Source organism: Osmerus mordax, chromosome 12 (assembly GCF_038355195.1).
Source record: "Osmerus mordax isolate fOsmMor3 chromosome 12, fOsmMor3.pri, whole genome shotgun sequence".
NCBI lineage: Eukaryota > Metazoa > Chordata > Actinopteri > Osmeriformes > Osmeridae > Osmerus > Osmerus mordax.
The window spans coordinates 8276968-8298067 of NC_090061.1; the positions used below are offsets into that span (position 1 = coordinate 8276968).

Here is a 21100-nt window from a genome sequence, read left to right on the forward strand (position 1 = left end):
CAAACACACCCTTACCCCAATAGTCACCCTCTATCCACTTCCCCTTCCATCTCCTGTGTCTCTCCTCCTCTGCTCTCCCCTGTCTTTGATCTAGCTCCAGGTTCTGTGAAGAGCATGCAGCTGCTTCCAACAAGCCTCTCCAATATACAACGTACATCTGAAAATAGTGTTCTCACAATTCTATTCTCTTCAGAAAAACCCCCATTCTTGTTTCAGGCGCAGGTGTTATGGTTGTTTTTGTTTTTTCACAAACACTTGTTTTGGTTTTATTTTTTTAAGCGTTTGTGTTTTAGGTGTTTCGTTGCAGGTCTATCCTTCTGCATCACTGTTGGTTGTTGAACACAAGGAAAACATGATACAATGAAATCAAGTGATTTTTTAATGGTTTTTGATCAATAATGTTATACAGAATGAGTTTAAACAATATTTGCTCTACAGTCAAAAACTCTGTTTGGTTAGAGTGGCATGGAATATACAGTATTATCTTTCATTGATAAATCATGAGTAAAATGAAATATATATATATATATATATATATATATATATATATATATGTTTGTCAATGGTGATGGTTTCCTGCAACAACTTCAGTAGAATATGTGCTCAGTGTAGTGCAGAAATGCTAACAACTATCTGAATGTTTCCAAACTCCTTACGCCCAGGAGATAGTGATGTTGGTGATATTTCCCCCGGTCAGTATTGAGAAAACACAATATGACACATTCACATGGCACTGAGTAGTCCTCTCCTCTCTCTGCTCATCTCCTTTCTTCTCCCCTCATCTCCTCTCCCCTTATCTCCTCTTCTCTCTACTGGCTAGCCTGCAAATGTCTGCCTATGAGCAGGAAGAGAAATCCAGCCAGGAGCTCCAGAGGGACCCCAGCTCCAGCCAGCATGAAGGACCAGCCGTAGAGCACTGAGACCTGGGCATTGTGGCAGGTCTCCCCCCTCTCCTGGAGGACATACCTCTGAACATCCACCAGCTCTGCCCAAAGGACATACAGCACCAGCAAGGTCAGGAACAGACATGCTGCAGCACAGAGAGAGAGAGAGAGAGAGGGGGGGGGGAGAGAGAGAGAGAGAGAGAGAGAGAGAGAGAAAGAGAGAGAGAGAGAGAGAGAGAGAGGAGAAAGAAAGAAACAGAGGATTAAATATGTATCTCACTGTGTGTTTATCATTAAATTGTGTATGTGTGTATGAATGAATATGTCTGTCTCTGTCTGTCATGAGAAACACCAATGGAATGCAGACCCCACCTCGGTTGTCACGGCAGCAATGTTTACATCTTCTGTCGTCATAGGGACTGCAAGCTGACATCTGCTGCTGTGCACGCTAAGTGTGTGTGTCATGTGACGGATATGGACAGCTGACAGAGAAGGACCCTGCGTGTGTGTGTGAGTGTGTATGGGGGGCATATTCATACCAGCGGAGATGAGGAACTCTCCACCCAGCCGGTACAGTTTGGGACTGAGGAAAGGGACAGCACACAGCAGCAGGAACCCCCCCACCAGGGCACACACCACCCCCAGGACGATCAGCAGGGTCCAGAACCCTCGGAACACTGGGGAACACACATGCCAACCACAACCATCAGCTTTACCTCCGAGGGGAAACCTGAACGACAGCACCCTTACACCCAACATAGGAAATAAACACGAAGGGCCCATTCTTATTCGAAACACAGAACGGATCTAATGAACACGATCAGTGTGTGTGGCTGTTTTCTTGCGTGTTGTCCTACACGCATGTATAATCGCGTGTATGCGTGCTTTACCTGCCGTGGCGTCGTAGATGGGGTGGGGCACAGGTCCCACGGCAACGGGAAAGGGAAAGAGGTAACCATGGATACACACCTTGGTCTCTGGTTGGTTAGCTGAGAAAGAACGTGACAGGGAGGAGTCAACGGCGGAGCACCAAACCTTGACCGCTGGATGCTGAATGACATTCACACTTCTGTCTTTCCCTGAAGAGCACCTTGACCTGTCGGCTCTCACGGTACAATGTTCTGCTTGTGAGATTGATTGAAACAGCTGTGTGATAACGACCAGGTACAGCACATTGACTAAAGGGTATCTGGGCCTGTGATCTGGTGGTACGCTGTAGGGGCGTGTGGTAAGGAGAGGGTACTTTACTGAAGAGTACAGCCCAGACAGCGTGCATGGAGGGCTGGGCCTGGAACGTGCACCTCCAGAAGAAGCCCTCGTGGTGCAGCGTGAGAGACGGAACCACCTCCGTTGGAGAGAGAGGGACATACAGAGAGGTGGACAGAAAGAGAAGGAAACAGAGAGAGAGAGAGAGAGACATACACTGAATTCCGATCTTCTGTCTGTTTTCAATAAAATGATTACAATCCCCTTTTAAAGCATGCCAATCGCACACACAGACACGCACACACACACACACACTCACGTAACACTTTTACAGTTGACATTTGATTCATTTAGCTGATGATTTGATTCAAAGTGACTGTGGGCCCCAGGTTCTGCTAGGACCAGGACCTGTCTAGACGTAACGTGTTTGTGATTAGAGCCCATGGTACCTGGGAGGTTTTAAGAGACAGAACCGTGAACGTGGCGTGTGTGCGTTCCTGCAAATGACTTAGAAAAGCCAGATGACTGATATTCTCCATACAGCTGTCAGAGCATGATGGATGATGCTGAACAGCCAGGCACTGTATTCAAACTACTTATGAGAAAAGCAAGCTTCCTTATTCACTATAATATAGCTATTAGTCACTGGTTGAAGCTGTTTGGTGGACCAGTAAGTGAAATTTCATAACAGTGATCCATTTACGACTGGCATGTGTGTGCGTGTGCACGTGTGTATGTGTACAAACACCATGTGTGTAGCTGCATCCACTCTCCCCTACCTCCACTGTGGTGTTGGTGGTCTGGTTCTTGCCAGGTTCTACCTCCAGAACCACTGGTCCGTAGCCTCCACAGCCATCACTGGCCAGCAACCAATAATCCGTCCCGAAAGCCAGCAGGAAGCACAACGTCCCCAACCCCCCAAATAGTCCTGCCGCCAAAGCCACAGCCCCCAGCCTCATACTGCACTCTGACACAAGGCCTGTCAGCCCCCTGTCTCCCTCCCCCCAGCTAGCTCTGCTTCTCAGATCCTGTCCTTTCAACCTAGCCTGGCCTCCTGAACCTGCTGCCTTCTCCACACAGACCCTCTCTGCCTTCAACCACCACTATCTATAGCCCACTGACTGACCCTCGCTGGGACTCACACACAGCAACAGACACTCCCAGCAGAGGGTAGGGGGGTGGGGTGAGAGGTTGTGTGGAGGGGTGGGGGGGAGGTGGGAGGAGCAGCAGTGTAGGGGGTGACTGTTATTTTAGGAAGCAGAGTAAGCCTATACTGGTTGAGTTACCCTGGGTGAGGGGAACTTTTGTAAACAGAGAGAGCGGGAGGGGCAGAGAGAGGGGAAAAGCGAGGGTAGAGGGTAAAAGTAAAAAAGTAGAAAGAGAGAAAGAGAAAAATAATTACAAGAGAGAGAGCGATGAAAAGGAGCTACAAAGTCAGATTTGTAGTGTGTTTGGGTGATGTGTGTATCTAGTGTGTGTACTGTATGTGCTCTTGTGGAATGTGGTATGTGTGTGTGCGTGTGTATGTGGTGTGTGTGAGAGAAAGTATTTATGACAGACAAGCATTTCTCTCCTGGATGCTACTGCACGAAAGACGCTTGGAAAACGAATTAGACAGGAGATGTAAGAAATCCTGTCAGCACCCTCTGCCCTTCACTCAGCACTCTCCCAACTTTGGACTCTCTCTCTCTCTCTCTCTCATTCTACTTTCCAAAACATAGCAGGGCAGCTCAGGACAGAATGGACTATCTTGACTCCAACTGCTTTACTCATCAATGAAATACAAACAGCACCTGTTCAAGACAGTATCATGTGGATGGAAATCTCATGAACACAAACCAAACATTGTGAACCACTATTGTTTTTATTATTGAATACCGTCCACAGAACATATCCCGTTCCCATCCTCAAGACCATTATATATTAACATGTGAGAATGTGGTGGTGACCTCTCATACTTGTCACTGTTTGAGTCTCTCTCCTCACGTCTGTCTCTCTTTCTCCAGGACAAAGCTGAGCTTCTTGGGGGCTCGTGGGGCTGTGGGGTTCTGCTCCAGCCTGGACGGGGAGAGGGGGTGCTCTGGCCCCGGGGGGTCCAGGAGGAACGGGCTGGATCCCACCACTGGGGGGGGGGGGGGGGGGGGATGGAGGGAGGGAGGGAGGGAGGGGAGGGGGGATGGGAGAGAAAGGGAGTTACAGTAGCCAACACTGGGGTTAGGTGGTACAGTAGAGAAGCATAGAAATATCAACTTGTGAAAAGGTCAGCTGAGCGTGAGGCGGGCTGCTGTACCTGTGTGAGACCTGGTGAGTCCCGCCCTCACCCTCTCAACACCTCGGAACTCCTCGTCCCCTCCCTGCAGGACACACACGCTGTCAGTTTGTGTGTGTATGTGTGTGCATGCATGTATGTGTATCTACCTGTTTCCAAGGTGTGTGTGGGGTGTGTGTGTACCTGTGTCCAGGGTGTGTGTGGGGTGTGTGAGTGTCTCTCGCCCAGACTCTGGTGTCTGCGCAGGGGCTTCCTGGTTCCATCCACTGTGGCGTCCTGGTGAAGAGTGTGTCTGCTGTACGCTGGCGTCTGCTGTGGGCGGGACACACACACACACAAGTCATTTACATTACGGGCACTCAATATAACACTGAAGTGTATGTATGCCACACATGCTTACACAGGACGCATTCTATTTTCATGGTCCTTCCTGTTATGTCATGACACAGCGATGGTACACACACACACACACAGCTGGTTACCTTGTTGTTGAAGTTGTGCAGGTTTCTAGAGAGGATGCGTCTGATGCTGTCCATCTCCTCTGGCAGGAGTGACCTGCTCTGGGACCGAGGGTCAGGGCTGAGGGAGGAGAGGAGAGAGGGATGAGAGCAGGAGAGGAGGAGAGGACGGGCAGACGACAAAGAAAGAAGACGATTGACAGTCGGGACATAGCGGGAGAGGAGGGAAGAAGGGGGAGAAAGAGGAGGAGGAAGAAGGAGAGGTGGAAGCATGGGCGTCTCACGGCGGCTCCTCCTCCTCTCCTCTCTGCTCCCTCCTCTCCAGCTCCTGGTAGACCCTCAGGATGCTGGAGCGCGCCTGCCGCTCCTCACGGATCAGGAAGCGACGCAGGTACTTCCTGTTGAACTGCTCAAACCTGACACAGACAGGAAACACATCGCAACAGTAAATACGCCTGGGTGATTCAATGGGAAATAATACATTGGTTTGGGTCAATTGAAAAAAAAAGAGTGGTGTTTATCGCCATCTGCTGGTTCTATTGGGAAGTACAGAATCGGCAGCTTGTGGAGAGTGGGGAGTCCCTTACTTGTCCTTCCAGTAATGCTGTCCCCAGTAGCCCACCACGTCCTCGATGCCTGCCAGCAGGTGATCCAGGAGCTGAGGGAGCACACATCAGGCTGTTACTGGTATGGACATGAACATACTCGGTCCTGTTGCATCCCCCAGTGTCCAGGCTGAGTGTATGGGAAGCAGTGCTGGAGTCTCACCCTGCTGTGGATCTCCTCACTGACAGTGGGCAGAGCTCTCTTCTTCTTCTTCACCTCCAACAGCTCCACGAGGGGCTTGATAGTCATCCCCTACACGCACGCACGCACACACACACACACACACACACACACACACACACACACACACACATACACAAACACACCAACTGAAATCCAAATGAGGTGCAATGTGTAAATGGTCTTAAATATCTTTTTCCTTTGTACATTCACCTGTACAAATACAGTGAAGAGGATGACCACGATGGTGGTTGTGATGAAGAGTCTTTTCTTGGGGAAGTCATCGATGAGGAAGACGAGGGAGAAGCAGATTGCCCCTCTCAGGCCACCGTAGGCGATGATGAACTGATCTCTAAAGGTCACGGCATTACGACGAAGCTTGTTAACAACTGCTGTCAGCAGCAAGACTCCTAGGAGGCGAGGAGAGGAACAGAGAAGAGAAAGGAAAGGAAGGAAATGGAGAAAAGAAAAGAGCAAAGAGCAGAGGAGGGTAAAGCGACACCACTATATCGCTCAGTCATTTCCGATCGGGCCATTCCCAGCACACAGAGGGTTCCAGCTGCGTGTTCAGACTACCGGTGGCTCTCCAGACCAGACAGAGGAGCAGGGTGGAACAGACGAAGGGCCAGCTCCACATGTGGACGTCCTGGATGGTGGACACGCCCAGGAAGATGAAGATCAGCGTCTCGCTGACGCTGCTCCACATCTTGAGGAAGTACTGGATGCTGGTGTTGCTGCGCTCAGACACGTTGGCCTCCACGTACTGCTTCATAGTCACTGCACATGTGACTATGCTGCGGGACGTACACACACGCATGCACAACCCCCCACACACACACACACAAAACACACACACACAACCCCGCACACACACACAAAACACACACACAACCCCGCACACACACACAAAACACACACACAACCCCGCACACACACACAAAACACACACACAAAACCCCCCACACACACAAAACACACACACAACCCCACACACACAAAACACACAAACGCGTTTACAAATATACATGCGTAGCCATCAATTCTAAATGTCATGTTGGCAATTTCACAGAATCTCTCTCCATTATTTTCCCTGAATCACACACATACACGCAAACACACCCACATCCTCAGATGCACACACATCCTCAGACGCACACACATCCGACAGCGGGACTCACGCCATGATCCCGGAGAGGTGCAGCATCTCGGAGGTGAGGTAGGAGAGGTAGGAGTAGAGGAAGACGAAGAGCGGGGCGATGACCTGCGCACGCGAGGTGAAGCGCGATGTCAGCGCCGCCAACAGGCCGAAGAAGAGGCCCACGCAGAGCCCCCCCAGCCCCACCACCAGCACCCTGCACCCCCCCAGCAGCACGTCCACCCCCGACACCACCGGCATGCGCAGGAACGACTCAAACAGCTTGTAGAGCACCTGGGAGGGGGGGGGAGAGAGAGTTCGAGAATGCAAGTTAGACTGAGAGAGAGACAATTATAGAAAGAGGTTAAAGGCGAGAAGGGGGGGTGACTTAGAGAGAGAGTTTCCATCTGTAGAACTTGAAAATCCAAGTTCTACGACCCCCACCCCTCCTCCTCTCTCTCCCCTCACCACGGTGACGGCGTCGTTGAGCAGGGACTCTCCGAACACCAGGATGTGCAGCTGCTCGTTGACGTGGATCTCCTGGAAGACGGACAGCACGGCCACGGGGTCCACGGCAGCGATCAGCGAGCCGAAGAGCAGGCAGTGAAGCAGGGACACGTCCCCCAGGGAGGAGTGTGCCAGCACACACACCCCGTACAGGGAGAGGCCGATCCCCAGCACGTTCCACAGGGTGCCCAGCACCGCGTACCTGGGGGGGAGGGGGGAGATGCACACACACACAGAGAGACAAACATGAGCATAGCTTTACCCAACATGGTAGTGGGGTGCTTTCAACTTTATAGGTCAGAACACACACATACAACGCCCCCCCCCCCCACACACACACACACACATCACACACACACACATCACAAACGCACAAAACACCATCCCATTTTCTAGCAGCCTACCAGAGGATGGTGCCAAGGTTCTCGAAGAACAGACGTCCGGGCAGGAAGTAGCCTGCATCCAATACGATGGGCGGGAGCAGGAACAGGAAGAAGGCGTCGGCACTGAGGGTGGGCGGGGCTGAGTGGCGGACACCGTATATGACCCCGCCCACCAGCAGCCCCACCATGATGAGGAGGCAGCTCTCTGGCACCACGGCCGGGACACGTCCTGAGCAGTGGAACCCTGGGTAGGTGAGGTAGGTGAGGTAGGTGAGGTAGGTGAGGTAGGTGAGGTAGGTGAGGTAGATGAGGTATGTGAGGTAGATGAGGTAGGTGAGGTAGGTAAGGTAGGTTAGGTAGGGGAGGTAGGTGAGCCGACAGGAGAGAGCAAAGAAGAGAGGGAATTGGGATGAAGGGAACAAGGAAGGGAACTAAATAAAATCTTGCAAGCAAGGAGAAGGCAGGAGAGGGAGATGGGGAGAAATGAAGATCGAAGGAGGAGACTGAAGAGGAATACATCAGGGTTATGGGTCACTTTTCATCCAGTGTTTCCTGTTAAACTATTTCTCATATCCTTCCGTGCCACATGACATCACCAGGTCCAAGACCAGACGCACAGACTTTCATTGAGATGGGATGGGGCTGGATCCACACACAGAAAACCCTTCTTTCAATCCCAAACTGTTTGTTGTGTTTAGCAGTTTCCCCTTCTGACCCTGTTTCCTGTGTTACATGACAGGCCTTTATTATTGCCTGAGTTACAGGATGTGTGCACTTTTAAACGGCAGGAGGGGAACCGCAACAATGAGTGGCTGATGCTCTACCACACACACACACATACGCACAGACACACACACACAGACACACAGACACAGTCTTCAAAACACTCCCTCCCCACTAAATCTGACAAATCGGATTTCTTATGGCAGCGTACAGAAAATATGGATGAATTAAAAGACAGAGTGAGTGAGAGTGGAGAAGAGTTAGAGAGAGGGGGGGAGAGGGGGAAGAGTAAGAGAGAGATGGAAATAAAGAGAAAGCCTAAACTGAATGTTTGCATTTGACATGAGTTTTATTTATTAAGTGTGTGTTTGTCCGGCAGCAGCGGATAGACAGCCATACCCAGTTTTGCGAGGGAGGCCAGCATAATCCACAGCACGATCTCAAATGGCGCCTGCACATGATGGTAGTCCACACTGAACACTCTCAGAGCCATGGGGAGATCCAGGGACAGGCCATGCTCGCTGCTATTCAAGCCCAACCTTGTGGCCCCGTCCTGGGGCTCAGTGGGCTCGGATGAGGGGGTCAAGGCTGGAGCTTCACCCAGGGAGAGACAGAGCAGCAGAGCGGGTGTCCAAAGTCCATGCATCCTCATCTTAGTCATGCCAGGATTGATGGGAGACAGGGAGAGTGTTGGAGAGGAGAGCAACAGTCGGATGGTTTTGGAAGGGGAGAGTGGGGGGTGAATAGCCAGGCCACACACACACATACACACAAATATAGAGAGACAGAGAGAGAGAGAGAGAGAGAGAGAGAGAGAGAGAGAGAGAGAGAGAGAGAGAGAGAGAGAGAGAGAGAGAGAGAGAGAGAGAGAGAAAGAGAGAGAGAGAGAGAGAGAAAGAGAGAGAGAGAGAGGGCAATCTACACAGTGAGAGTTGACGCAGCCACTAATGTGCACAGGAATCCCTGAGCTAGCAGTGATACCCAACCAGCAGTAATAGGCTCTGGAGAGGATCAGTGTTACATACACACACACACACACACACACACACACACACACACATACACACGTACACACACATACACACGTGTACCAAAACAATCACATTCGGAAGTAAGTGATGCCTGCATGTGCGTATGAAGTCAAGAGAAGACATTGTCCATTAAAGAAGGATGGCTAGATTTTATTGAGAACCAGTTCAGTAGAGAAAACAGAACAGATACAAACAATAACAGAGAACATGCTTCATGCACGTAGACATGCTTATTGGCGGGAGCCCCCTTGTGAACGCTGTCGTGGAAAATGGATGTCCTGCAGTACCGAAAACCAACAGCAGGTGTCAGATTGGGGCAGTTGCACAGTGTTTCGCTGCCAGGGTGTCTGTGTGTGTGAGCCTTCATGGAGCAGGAGCAGGTGTGTGTGTGTGTCCAGTATCAGATATACGCAGGACGGGTGAGCTGAAGTTGGTGTCATGGGCGCTCATGTAGCTAATCACACTACTCTGTTGCCCTCGCTCCTCCCCCTGTAGGGCCACGGCCAGGGAGTCCGGGCCCTGTGGTTGGCGGTCGGGCTGGGGAGGTGGGACCAGGCCTTGGAGCAGACTACATCCGGGCACGGAGCTGCAATGGGCCAAGCTGTCTGTCAGGTGCTGCAGGTACACCTCATCCAGCTGCTTCTCCAGCATCCCATTCAGCAGGGAGTTCGACAGAGGCTCCCTCCCTGCTCCAGGCAGCTCCAGGCTCTGCACCACACTGTCCCCCATCGCCAGATAACCCTGGTCAGTCTCAGCAACCGCCCGATCCCCCTGGGACTCCAGGTTCTCAGGCTCATGTAAGTGGAGTGGGCATCCAGAGGCCTGGAGTAGGACACCGTGCCCAGGATCAGGATCTCCCTCCGGGCTGTTTGAGGCATCGTGCATTCCTCGGTTCAGGCCGAGCCGGAGGTCAGGGTACTGCTGGAGGAGACTACTGCTGTCCCAGCTAATGGAGGGCTGAGATGAAGGGGGAGCCACAGTGAGGCACGGGGGGATGAAGAGGGCCGTGGCGGCCTGAGGCTTCACTGTCAGCCCCAGGCTTTGGGTCAGGCCTGGCAATTCCGGCCACAGACCTAGACACGTCAGATAGCAAAATAAGCTTGTTGTATCTGCGAAATTGATTACAGTATCACTTGTACTTACTAAATGCAGTCTTTGTATGCTTTGGTTAAACTATTTGAGTGTGTGATGTGAATAAATGATGATATATACATTTCAGTAAATGTAAAATGTTATGTTTTCATCACCAAATACATGAGCAGTCGATTCTTCCCACTAAAATGAGACTGGCTTCAATATGTCAGATACTAACCAGCTCAAACAAAAAAGGTCAAGCCTCTACCCACCTGTTCCTGCAGACAAGGTGAGTGGGTTTGCATCCAGTATTGTTCCATTGAAACAGCTGTTGGAGTGAGTGTGTGTGGCTGTTGTGTGCGTGTAGGCTCCAGTAGTGCGAGCATTCTGCTTCTCGACCCTGAATGGCAGAGTTCTCAGAAAGCCCTCACCCAGCATGGCACCGGGGGATCTCTCTCCCTCGCTTTCGTCCCTTTCTCCGGCTTGTCCGTTCGTATATCCTCGCCTGAAGAGCACGAAAAAGGGACTAAAACTCCACAGAGCTGACTGGAAATATTCTTCTTCTTTCACTTCTGCACTTGACTCATTCCTTTCCACAAACAAGCACACACACAATCACCCACACCCACACGCCCCTGCAATAATACCTCTGTGTGAAACGAATGTGAATTACGTAAAAACGTATGAAGGGATGAAGGGAGCACTAATGATGAGAAATTGTGGTTCCCAGGATTGTGCTAGACAAAGACATTACCACACTTGTTTACACTCCAGGCATTCTAGGTAACTTCTACACACCAAGGTTGGCTATGAACCTATTTGCTGCAGCAAAGATCTACAACCGTTATCAAGACAAATTCTGAGGTTTTTGAACTGTGAAAACAGGAGGAAGTTCCTTGGACCTCATGTAACACTTCCCTTTCGGAAGCTGAAAGCTCATTCGCTGGAAGAAATATAACATTCTACTCATGAGTGAATTAATCCATTTAGGCTTACATGAACTATATTCGAAAGTAAGAAACAGTAAAAAGCATCGCCTTTAGCTTACCTGGCTAACATGGGGTGCTTGGTGTTTGAAGTAAGGAATTGTCTGGTTTGAAGCTCTTACATCAACTTCCCTTAAACATATACGCTCGTGACTAGGAGGAACTCCTTCATGGTTCAAAAGGTTCAGATTGTTATTTTGTGTTTAAAATACACTGAAAACTCTAAGGGGCATTGCCTTCCAGGATGTGAATGAAACTCAAGATTTTGTAAACTCAAATCTTTATTGTACACAAAAATAAGACTATCATAGGGAAGCGGGAGGGTAGACAAAAGAGAGGAGGGAGACATTGAGAAAGAGAATGAGATATTGATCGAGAGAAAAAGAGAGGGCAGAGAGGAGAGAGAGATCGTCTCAATGGAGTTCGCTCTTAAAGATGTTACTGTTTACTGAGCTAGAGTATACGTGAGGAACCTGTGTGTCTGCCTCAGCTGAGTGCAGCAGGCCTCAGAAGGACCAAGCAGATTATGACACTACAGCTTTGACAGGAAAATGTTGAAAACGAACAAAACTATGATTATCGCCGCATGCACACCTTTACCCATTGACAATGATGAATGTTTACATCAAAACAACTCCGCTCTCTTCCCCGCTTCCTTTACAGATTAAGATTTGGCATGTTGTCTCGTTTCATCACATTTCAAAGAAAATACCTTGCTATCAAAACAGTAATAAACAATATAGAGCTAATCAAATTATTAAGAAAGGGTCCTTGGTATAAAATAACTCTTGACGAAGGTGCTAAGGATTCTGGTGGGAGGACTGGCCAGACCTGAAGCATTCATTTGAATGATCAACACTGATCACGTTACCAGAAAACGTAACATGTTGATCCATCCTGACAAACCCATGTGAGCAACTCAGGTCTGTGTCTATCTCATCTATGGCAGATACTAGTTTTGAGTATCATTCTAAGTGTGCACACAATCTCTCATGTCTGTTTGTGCAAGTACACATAAAAAAAGATGCCACACATTTGAACATTCTAACAGATCGACCAATAGGGCTGAGGTGTGATGGCGGAACACAGGGTTGTTGCTGGTTTCACATCATCCTCAGCTCTAGTACCTCGCGCTCAGCTGATCGCATAACGCACAGCTGAACAAAGATTACAAAAGAACATCAACGATAAAAACATTCAAGACATAATTGAAGAGCTAGTATGATTGGAGACGGAAGTGGGGCGACGTGACGTTAGCGGTCCTCCGGTCCTGGTTCTAGGTTGGGTGTTTTTTGTGTTTTGAGGGTCACAGTTTGGCTACTGCTGCCCCTGTTCTCTCTTGGCAAGAGCCTCGGCCTCCTGTAGCACAGGGAGAGAGAGCGAGAGAGAGGGAGAGAGAGAGAGTGGGGGACAGAGAAATGGAGCGAGAGAGAAAGAGAAATACAAAAAGAAAGAGAAAGGTGGATAGAGGAGAGATAAATTAATTTCCATTCATGTAGACTTATGGATGGTATTGCTTTTTATATGCAGCTTATGTTTAACTGAGGAACCCCCCCCCCAGTCTCTAAGGTGAAAGTCTAACTTCTCTGCAGGACCGTGTAAGGCAGAGAGAGGGTGCCAAGTTGCCAGAGAGAAAGAGAGAGGTACAGAAAGAGAGAGAAAGTTATGTGAGGTGTTTTGGTAGTAAGGTATGGGTGGTGTTTTGGTAGTATGGTATGGGTGTTGTTTTGGTAGTATGGTATGGATGGTGTTTTGGTAGTATGGTATGGGTGGTGTTTTGGTAGTGTGGTATGGGTGGTGTTTTGGTAGTATGGTATGGGTGGTGTTTTGGTAGTATGATATGGGTGTTGTTTTGGTAGTATGGTATGGATGGTGTTTTGGTAGTATGGTATGGATGGTGTTTTGGTAGTATGGTATGGGTGGTGTTTTGGTAGTGTGGTATGGGTGGTGTTTTGGTAGTATGGTATGGGTGGTGTTTTGGTAGTATGATATGGGTGTTGTTTTGGTAGTATGGTATGGATGGTGTTTTGGTAGTATGGTATGGGTGGTGTTTTGGTAGTATGATATGGGTGTTGTTTTGGTAGTATGGTATGGATGGTGTTTTGGTAGTATGGTATGGGTGGTGTTTTGGTAGTATGGTATGGATGGTGTTTTGGTAGTATGGTATGGGTGGTGTTTTGGTAGTATGGTATGGATGGTGTTTTGGTAGTATGGTATGGATGGTGTTTTGCTAGTATGGTATGGGTGGTGTTAAGGTGATGTACCTTGGAGCCAGGCGGGGCGGTCAGCCCCAGGAAGGCGTAGACAGCATTGTCCTCTCTGGCATCAAAGAACGCCTCATAGTTCTGAGGGAGGAGAACAGAAGAGCTGTTTATGAACTGAACGGAAACTGAAGCTTTATCACTTAAAAGACCTGAATGGACACAGTGGTCAAGCACTTCAGGCACGCACAAATTCTACCACAGCTGTGAGTGTCCTGAAGCTATATCTCTGTATACAGGTCATTCAGGCATTACCAGCACTAAAAGGGGACATCCATTCATTGCTACACTGAATCGACAAGCTCTGCGTAGCTGTGATGTCTCTATTCTAAGCTGGTCTATTATAGGAAAATCATAAAGGACACATGCTAGACCTGTTGGAGGAGTACTCATTAAAGGCATTCAGCAGTATCATGCTGCTCAGGTACACAATTTGAGTATCCACAGGGTGTGTGGGGGGGAAGTGATATGCAAATACACTCAATAGAAGTGTTTACTCAGGTGTGTGTGTACAGACACATAGATAGGCAGATTCTCTGTGGGCATGTTACAGTGTGTGAGGGTGTGTGCGTTTGGCCCTCACCCCACAGTATTTGCTCTCATTGAATATCTGTGGGGGGAGGGGGTTCCCCACAGCAGGCCGCGATTCCTCCGGAACGTTCTCCCTCATCCACTTCCTGTTGTCTTCATTGGCCGCTATGTCACACTCCTCAAACTCAATCTTATTGGCCGCCAGGAACCCCATCACATCCTGCTGCTGTTTCTTAATCTGGAAGGGGTGAAGGGGGGTGGGGGAGGGAGGGAGTCGAGAGGGGGATTAGGGAGGAAGTTGAGGGAGGAGGGCAGCGGGGGAAAGGGGAAGAAAAGTTGTTGGTTAGAGCACATAGAACAGAAACTGGTCTCTGAAACATACTCATCTTAGGTCAAGTGAAACACTGTAGTATAAACTAAATATACTCTACATGGTGGGGTATTGCCACTTTCCTACTAGAGACAGCATCCTCTGTACACAGTGGATGTCCGATATTTAGCAGGTGTGTGTCTGTGTTTATGTGTGTGTGGGCCGGGGTATGAGACTACAGTCCAATCAGGGCCGTCGTGGGGAGGGTGGGTGTGTGTAAGGGGGAAGATGGCCCTATAAGGACAGACGGAAGCCAGCAGTCCTCTGGTAGTCAGGAGGAGGCAAGTGGTCAAACACGCCAAATAAGGCCAGCTACAGGGAGACACATGGCCAACTCTGCTTCTTGCAGCGTTCAAAAAGTACACACACACACACACACACACACACACGCACAGACACCCTCACACATACACACACACACACACACTCACACATAAACACACGGAAGGACACACGTGGAGGGCGGGTACAAAGGTTTGTGATTAGGAGTTATAAAAACAACGCATCTATTGTCTGTCTGTGCACACACTCCCAAAGACATCAGTGGATTAGCGCGTCTCTCTATGGAGTGTGATAAGAGGCGGTGGGAATGACGCTGTTGGCTGGATGTTCTCAACAGATGAACAGTTCCACTGTCTGAATCCCTCAATGATTGTCCTCCTCCGCAGGCCAAAGTCCTCAAGCACTCACAGCCTGTTCTCCATGCGCACCCCATCCCTCCCCCTCAGCGCTCCCTCGGGCAGACCTCGGCCACCATGTAGATGAGCCTCTTGTAGCAGTGGCAGTGGGCCTCTGGGGGGGAGACCTGGGCCATCATGTAGAACGGTCAGTCCACACACACACACACACACACACACACTCTGAGACCAGTCAGAAGTGTTTGGGGTCTCCCCTCACATTCTCTTTGTCCTCCATCATTTCTTCTCTCCTCACCCGCTTGCACTCTTCTCTCTACACCGCCCTCCTCTCCTTCTGTCTTTTCTCCTACACTGCTGTCTTCCCTTCTCTAGCCGTTCCCCTAACAAGCCTTCATTGTCCTGGTGCCAGGCTAAATTAATTTGGCAGGGAACTTGGCAACCTGCCATCTGCCTCCCCACTCTAATTGCACAGCGAGAATCCCCTTCTTTTCCTCTTCCTTGTTTCTGTTTCGCTCCCCCCTTCTCTCCATCTCCCTCCGTCCCTCCTATGTGCTGCTGGTAGACCGACACCCCCTCCCCCCTCCTGAGGGAGTGGCGATAAACAACTTTTCGTTTCTCTCTTTTTCCCCCCCCCTTTATCTCTGCTGGCTCACTTCGGAATGCTGAAAGGAAGGACGGATTTAGTGCAGTGTGTAACATGGGCAGAGAGAGAGAGAGAGAGAGAGAGAGAGAGAGAGAGAGAGAGAGAGAGAGAGAGAGAGAGAGAGAGAGAGAGAGAGAGAGAGAGAGAGAGAGAGAGAGAGAGAGAGAGAGAGAGAGAGAGATGAAAAACAGAACTATATGGGTTAGGGTCAGGCTAGACTAGAGGCTGGTCCTGCTTTAACAGACACAACTTGTAATCTCCTGTTTAAATCATTTAGAGCACTACTGTTTTCAACATTTGCTTGCTACATGTGGACTTGTGGAGAAAATGACTATCTGGTCAGATGTACTACACCAGAGTGTATAAGTAAACCAGTTGTGGCAACACCTAAAGTGTGCTAGATGCAATGTGGTCCAAGGTGGTTCTAACCAGTGTTGAGTATGGGTGCTGTGAAACCTACATACAATCTTACTGTTTATCAGTTTGTTAATTATTGATTTGTATCAGTCTATCAAAGCTGTACTTCTGCTCTACTTACAGTATGCCTACAGTCTGACCTGATAAGGCGTTCCAACCCGTAACACAAGCATGTCCTGCCAGCTCTACAGCATGACACCTGGATTGACTCCATAGTTGTAGTTCCTGTTGGAAACTCGGTAGGATACAACAGGCTTTAACTGGCAAATGAAAAGCTTTGACTTGAGATCAGACGCCCCAAATCTTTGCATGCACAAATAATGCAAATATACAAATAAATAATGCAAATAGTGCATACAGTAAAATACATTCAAGCTTCTAAAATTGGACACACAACAAAGACTATAATCTATAAAAGGGTTACCCAATTTGGACAAGAATGAATGGATATGAAGATACATTTATGATTAAGATTATGCCTCTGCCTGAATACTTCTACGGTTTACTGTAAACAACAAAAATAGCTACGGTAATGCATCACATGACTCAGTCACTAGATCAATCTAACCCAGACCAAATCAATTCCTTTGAGCTGTAAACATAGCCTAGCTGGCTACCACATATAGATGTGACTTAACACAGACTCGGATCAATACCTGTCTGTCAGCAGAGGGATGTTAGGAAGGTCAGATCCCATTTGTTCTGGTTTGAACAGTTTCACAGACAACTGGGTGTGAGACCTGTATCAGGAGTAGCTGAGTGGAAGTTCCAGTCCTGACTGTTCAGGACTGGAACACAGCTTGATACAGCTTGATCTCCACACTGTCTCATAGCAGCCAGGTTTCACAGCACATGGTTAAACTTACTCCTACAGTACCTCTCCCCAGAGCTACACTCACTGTGGGGAGGATCCTTACTCAGACATCTCTCTCTCTCTCACACACACACACACACACACACAGTATTGGAATCTCTCAAACACACACACACACTACACAAAAATACCAACAACAGCCTCCCTTAAATCACGTATGAACCCATCCACAAGCACACGCATTCATAGTCCTAAGTTGAATTACTGTAGTATAAACGTGTACTTTGCGTACTGGCGGTTGTAATATAAGTGTTGACAGAGTAAGAAAGGGTGAAAAAATGATGAGTGAAAATGATGCAGTAAAAAGCTGTCATGTTGTTATAGGACTTTGTGCTTATTCCATCAGGTCCCTAATTACATCATGTTTATCTACAGGTGGAGCCAACATCCTGCATTTTCAAACAATACTCCCCTCTGTCTCTCTCTCTCCTAGTCACTGTCCCTCTCTCCAGATCCTTGTAGCTGCTTGTTACAGAAGGGCTCCGTCACGGCCCCTGTATCTGTCCTCTAACCCGGGTTTGAGGCCCTCTGGTAGGACACACTTAGTGATCTTCCGGGGCTAGGACCACATCCACACACGGTGATCACAGCACCACTGTAACATGAGCAGCCCCTCGAGGGCAGTAGGACTGTTCTTCTCTGCTGGTTACTCACACTGGCGGGTATGGATTACTGGGCTGTGACTAACCAGGATGACATCCTCTCTGTGGGCCACTTTTGGCAGGTCAAATCTTGAGGGGGAGGCAGGAGGTGAGGGGTAGCATGCCCCTGTTCAGGCCTCATATCAGGACCAAGTTGTTGCAGGAACAATGCCCACCTCAGCCCATTTGCCTTCTTAATCTAGAAGGTCTGGATAGACGAAGAGGGATGTGGCTTGATCTTGCAGTCTAATAGGCTATAGTTATAGGTGTTGCCATCTTGCTTAAACCTAACAATTTATTATCAATTTACAAAATTGTTTCTCTGGGCAAGGCTAAGTTCTGTCCACATTCAGGAAATATCTAATGCAAGACTGTCTTAGTGGGTCAAGTGTTCATTCTGAAGCATTCCTCTGGCCAACTTTCAAAAATCTCACTCTCTCTGGTTTTCTCACTCTTTCGCTCTCGCTCTCTCTTTGTCTCTCTCTCTCTGAAATGTGATGACTGGCAATAACTTGTTCTTTAGAGCCCCAGAGATATGAGACCTTTATGCTTTTCTTTCACCACTCCACCTCTCTCCCCTCCTCTCTTTCCTTCCTTCACTCTCTCTGCTAAATTTACAGCCCATTGTGGGTGGATGCATTCTTGGTGTGATTGGGTTAGCCGGCTGTGTGATTGGGTTAGAACACACACAGGCAACCTTACCGTGGTAACCTAGGGTGAAAATTCTGTTTAACTTCATCTGATTTACTCAGTCTGCAGGGAGGGGCCCTCTGATTGGACAGATTGGGTTGGCAGAGGTCACCTGATAAGGAAGCGAAAGAAATGTACAGTATAAACAGTGTCTTTGTGTCATAAAGGCATGTCATTTGCATTAATTAGAAGATGCTTTCATCTAGACAGAGTCACATGAGAACTACTATATGGACACTGTTTTAGTAAAGGAGGCCATGGGATCTGGTAGTAGAGCCACTGTCACTGACTGGCTCACTGGGGTGTGACTAACCAGGAGGACATCAGCTCTAGGGCCCATTGTGGCTGGTCCCTTCTTTTTTTTGGTAAATGGGGGTAGGGGGCGTTGGGGGTTACCGTGCCTGGGTACTATCCTCATAGGGCAATAGATATTCATACACTGGGATGGACGCATGGACTCAGCTGGAGAGACTCTGTTGTGATTTGTTTGATCATGACTTTGAATCTGTGTTTTTCCAATGAGACTTAACTACATTAGAGTTGACTACATGTGATTACTACACATTTTGTGGGAACAAATGGGAACTCTTTCAGACTGATAGAACAGGACAGATGCAGAGTGAAATATGAAGAGACTGCTGCTTGTCACAATGAGTGAGAATGCGTGTGTGTTTGTGTGTGTATCTTTGTGTGTGTCCTCTGCCAGACAGTTGCACACACTCTAAACAACAAATCAATGACCAGTAATGCACTCTCCCAGATAGCTTCAGTGCAGCGATGCCAGAGTTGTCTGGGAACTGTTAACTGCTGTCTTATTACCAATGCGTTATCAATGTGTTATTACAAGCATGACTCAGGCTTTACTGTAGAACTATACTCTATTTCTGAGGGCAAATGTCTACAACAGCATGAATACTGTCAACAATGCAGTAAAAAAGCATAGCCCTCCTAAACACCATTGTTTCTGAGTTGGGTGCTGAGGACTCGAAAAAGGCTGTTTTTAGGCCGAAACAGCCTTAAAACAGTCTCAGCAGGTCTTCAACAGGCTGTAACTGACAGTTCCTGAGCTCCAGCTGTATAACTGAGGTCCCATGAGGATTGCATCATTCCGCTGTAAGGGTGTCTGTAAGGGTGGAACCCACATGTCTACAGCTGATGGTCCTATTACAGAGAGGAGAGGACAGGAGTGGGGAGAAAGAGAGTGGACTGCAGTATACAACATGTAATGGACTGGCTTTCTTTCCACTCCAGGAGTGATGTCCAAATATGTCAGCAGCGTAGCTCGAGTCGGTGCCACTCCTTTATGGCTGCAGCTTCTGCCTCCACTCCTCCCTGTACAGCCATCTCTCATTCCCTACATACACTGTAACAGTTGGTGGACTCTTAGTTGTTCGTCTGTCTACCCCTGCAAACTGTTGACAACTGACAACAGGCCCATTTTCACAGAGAACCACCCACTGTCATGCCAGGAAACAAGCTGACATAGACTCTGCCTTAACTAACAGCTGCAGAGTGAGACGTCCCCTTATTTAGAGAGAAGTGCACTTCTAACTTCCTCTCTAACTCCTGTGGTGTACTAGAGAGAGAGAGAGAGAGAGAGAGAGAGAGAGAGAGAGAGAGAGAGAGAGAGAGAGAGAGAGAGAGAGAGAGAGAGAGAGAGAGAGAGAGAGCATTTGTCCCTGTATCACACTTTCTAATGAAAAGAGGCCAGTGTGTTTTAATGCAGTTACTGATTTACTTGCACAATCTATTTTACTACACTTACAGTGGGGATGATGCTGATGATACTAAAACAGATACAGCCAATTAATGAACTAGAAAACAATATCTGACAATTGTTTGTAAACTATTACGACAAGTCCAAGTAAGCTACATCACAAACGCCCTGCATACTCAGGATCAACGACAGCATCCTGCGTATGCCAGGCCAATGCAAAAGTTTATTCATATTATTTTGTTCTCTTTTTCCTTACCGAAGTGGAGCCAGAGGACGATGCTATGTACACTTTGATCACCATGTTCTTGAATCCCTGACACAGACGATGGTCCAGTAATGTAGCTTGTTTTTTTTCCTTTGAAAGAAGGCAATTTTGAATTAATCTTGAAGAGATGACTGACTCAGATAAAACAACTTGAAGTCAAATCCTGGTAGCAACAGCGCAGATTAGTCTGCGCAAATGCTACAACTCAACGCTTGATGGACCTCACATTCTTTCTCCGCCTCTCTTTTCCCTCCCCGCCCCTTTCTTTATTTCTTTCTTTCTTCCTCTCTATCTCTCTCAGTCCCACTCGTTAACGAATTTTTCATTATTTTTGTTTGCACTAATGTTTCATGTTGGCTCTAAATAGGCCTACTTGATAGAATACGCAATATATGTGTTATTTAACACGGGAGCAGGAAAACACAAACGTTAAGGATATACCCTGCCCTAAAATATGGCTTACTTCCCATGTCTACAGTCTGGCACCTACGACAGATTTACAACAAGAATTAGCTACAGGTTATAAAAGGTCATAAATTAAAGTTACACAAATGTGATTTAATCTACCAAAAGAAACTAACGTCCGATGTTAAATTTGAACTATTATAAGA

General features: G+C 48.2%; 4 protein-coding genes across 4 annotated transcripts; all 4 read right to left on the minus strand.

Annotated features, from left to right (window-relative positions):
- Positions 1–356: 356 nt before the first annotated feature.
- LOC136954345 (transmembrane protein 182-like) lies at positions 357–3213 on the minus strand. Its single transcript, XM_067247955.1, has 5 exons — positions 2870–3213; positions 2133–2229; positions 1775–1873; positions 1424–1561; positions 357–1030 (listed from the first exon to the last, which is right to left on the minus strand). Exons 1-5 carry the CDS (start codon positions 3047–3049, stop codon positions 810–812), a joined length of 735 nt encoding a protein of 244 aa, XP_067104056.1. The 5' UTR covers positions 3050–3213; the 3' UTR covers positions 357–809.
- Positions 3214–4001: 788 nt separating this feature from the next.
- Positions 4002–9003, minus strand: LOC136954544 (sodium/hydrogen exchanger 2-like). Its single transcript, XM_067248168.1, has 13 exons — positions 8751–9003; positions 7650–7872; positions 7207–7447; positions 6782–7032; positions 6180–6397; positions 5817–6013; positions 5586–5675; positions 5405–5475; positions 5102–5233; positions 4842–4938; positions 4543–4671; positions 4381–4444; positions 4002–4212 (listed from the first exon to the last, which is right to left on the minus strand). Exons 1-13 carry the CDS (start codon positions 9001–9003, stop codon positions 4073–4075), a joined length of 2106 nt encoding a protein of 701 aa, XP_067104269.1. The 3' UTR covers positions 4002–4072.
- Positions 9004–9511: 508 nt separating this feature from the next.
- On the minus strand, positions 9512–10957 carry LOC136954606 (uncharacterized). The gene is made up of 2 exons (XM_067248229.1): positions 10729–10957; positions 9512–10455 (listed from the first exon to the last, which is right to left on the minus strand). Exons 1-2 carry the CDS (start codon positions 10892–10894, stop codon positions 9746–9748), a joined length of 876 nt encoding a protein of 291 aa, XP_067104330.1. The 5' UTR covers positions 10895–10957; the 3' UTR covers positions 9512–9745.
- Positions 10958–11705: 748 nt separating this feature from the next.
- Positions 11706–20689, minus strand: sh3bgrl (SH3 domain binding glutamate-rich protein like). Its single transcript, XM_067247461.1, has 4 exons — positions 20481–20689; positions 14287–14472; positions 13707–13787; positions 11706–12801 (listed from the first exon to the last, which is right to left on the minus strand). Exons 1-4 carry the CDS (start codon positions 20523–20525, stop codon positions 12760–12762), a joined length of 354 nt encoding a protein of 117 aa, XP_067103562.1. The 5' UTR covers positions 20526–20689; the 3' UTR covers positions 11706–12759.
- Between the last annotated feature and the right edge of the window lie 411 nt (positions 20690–21100).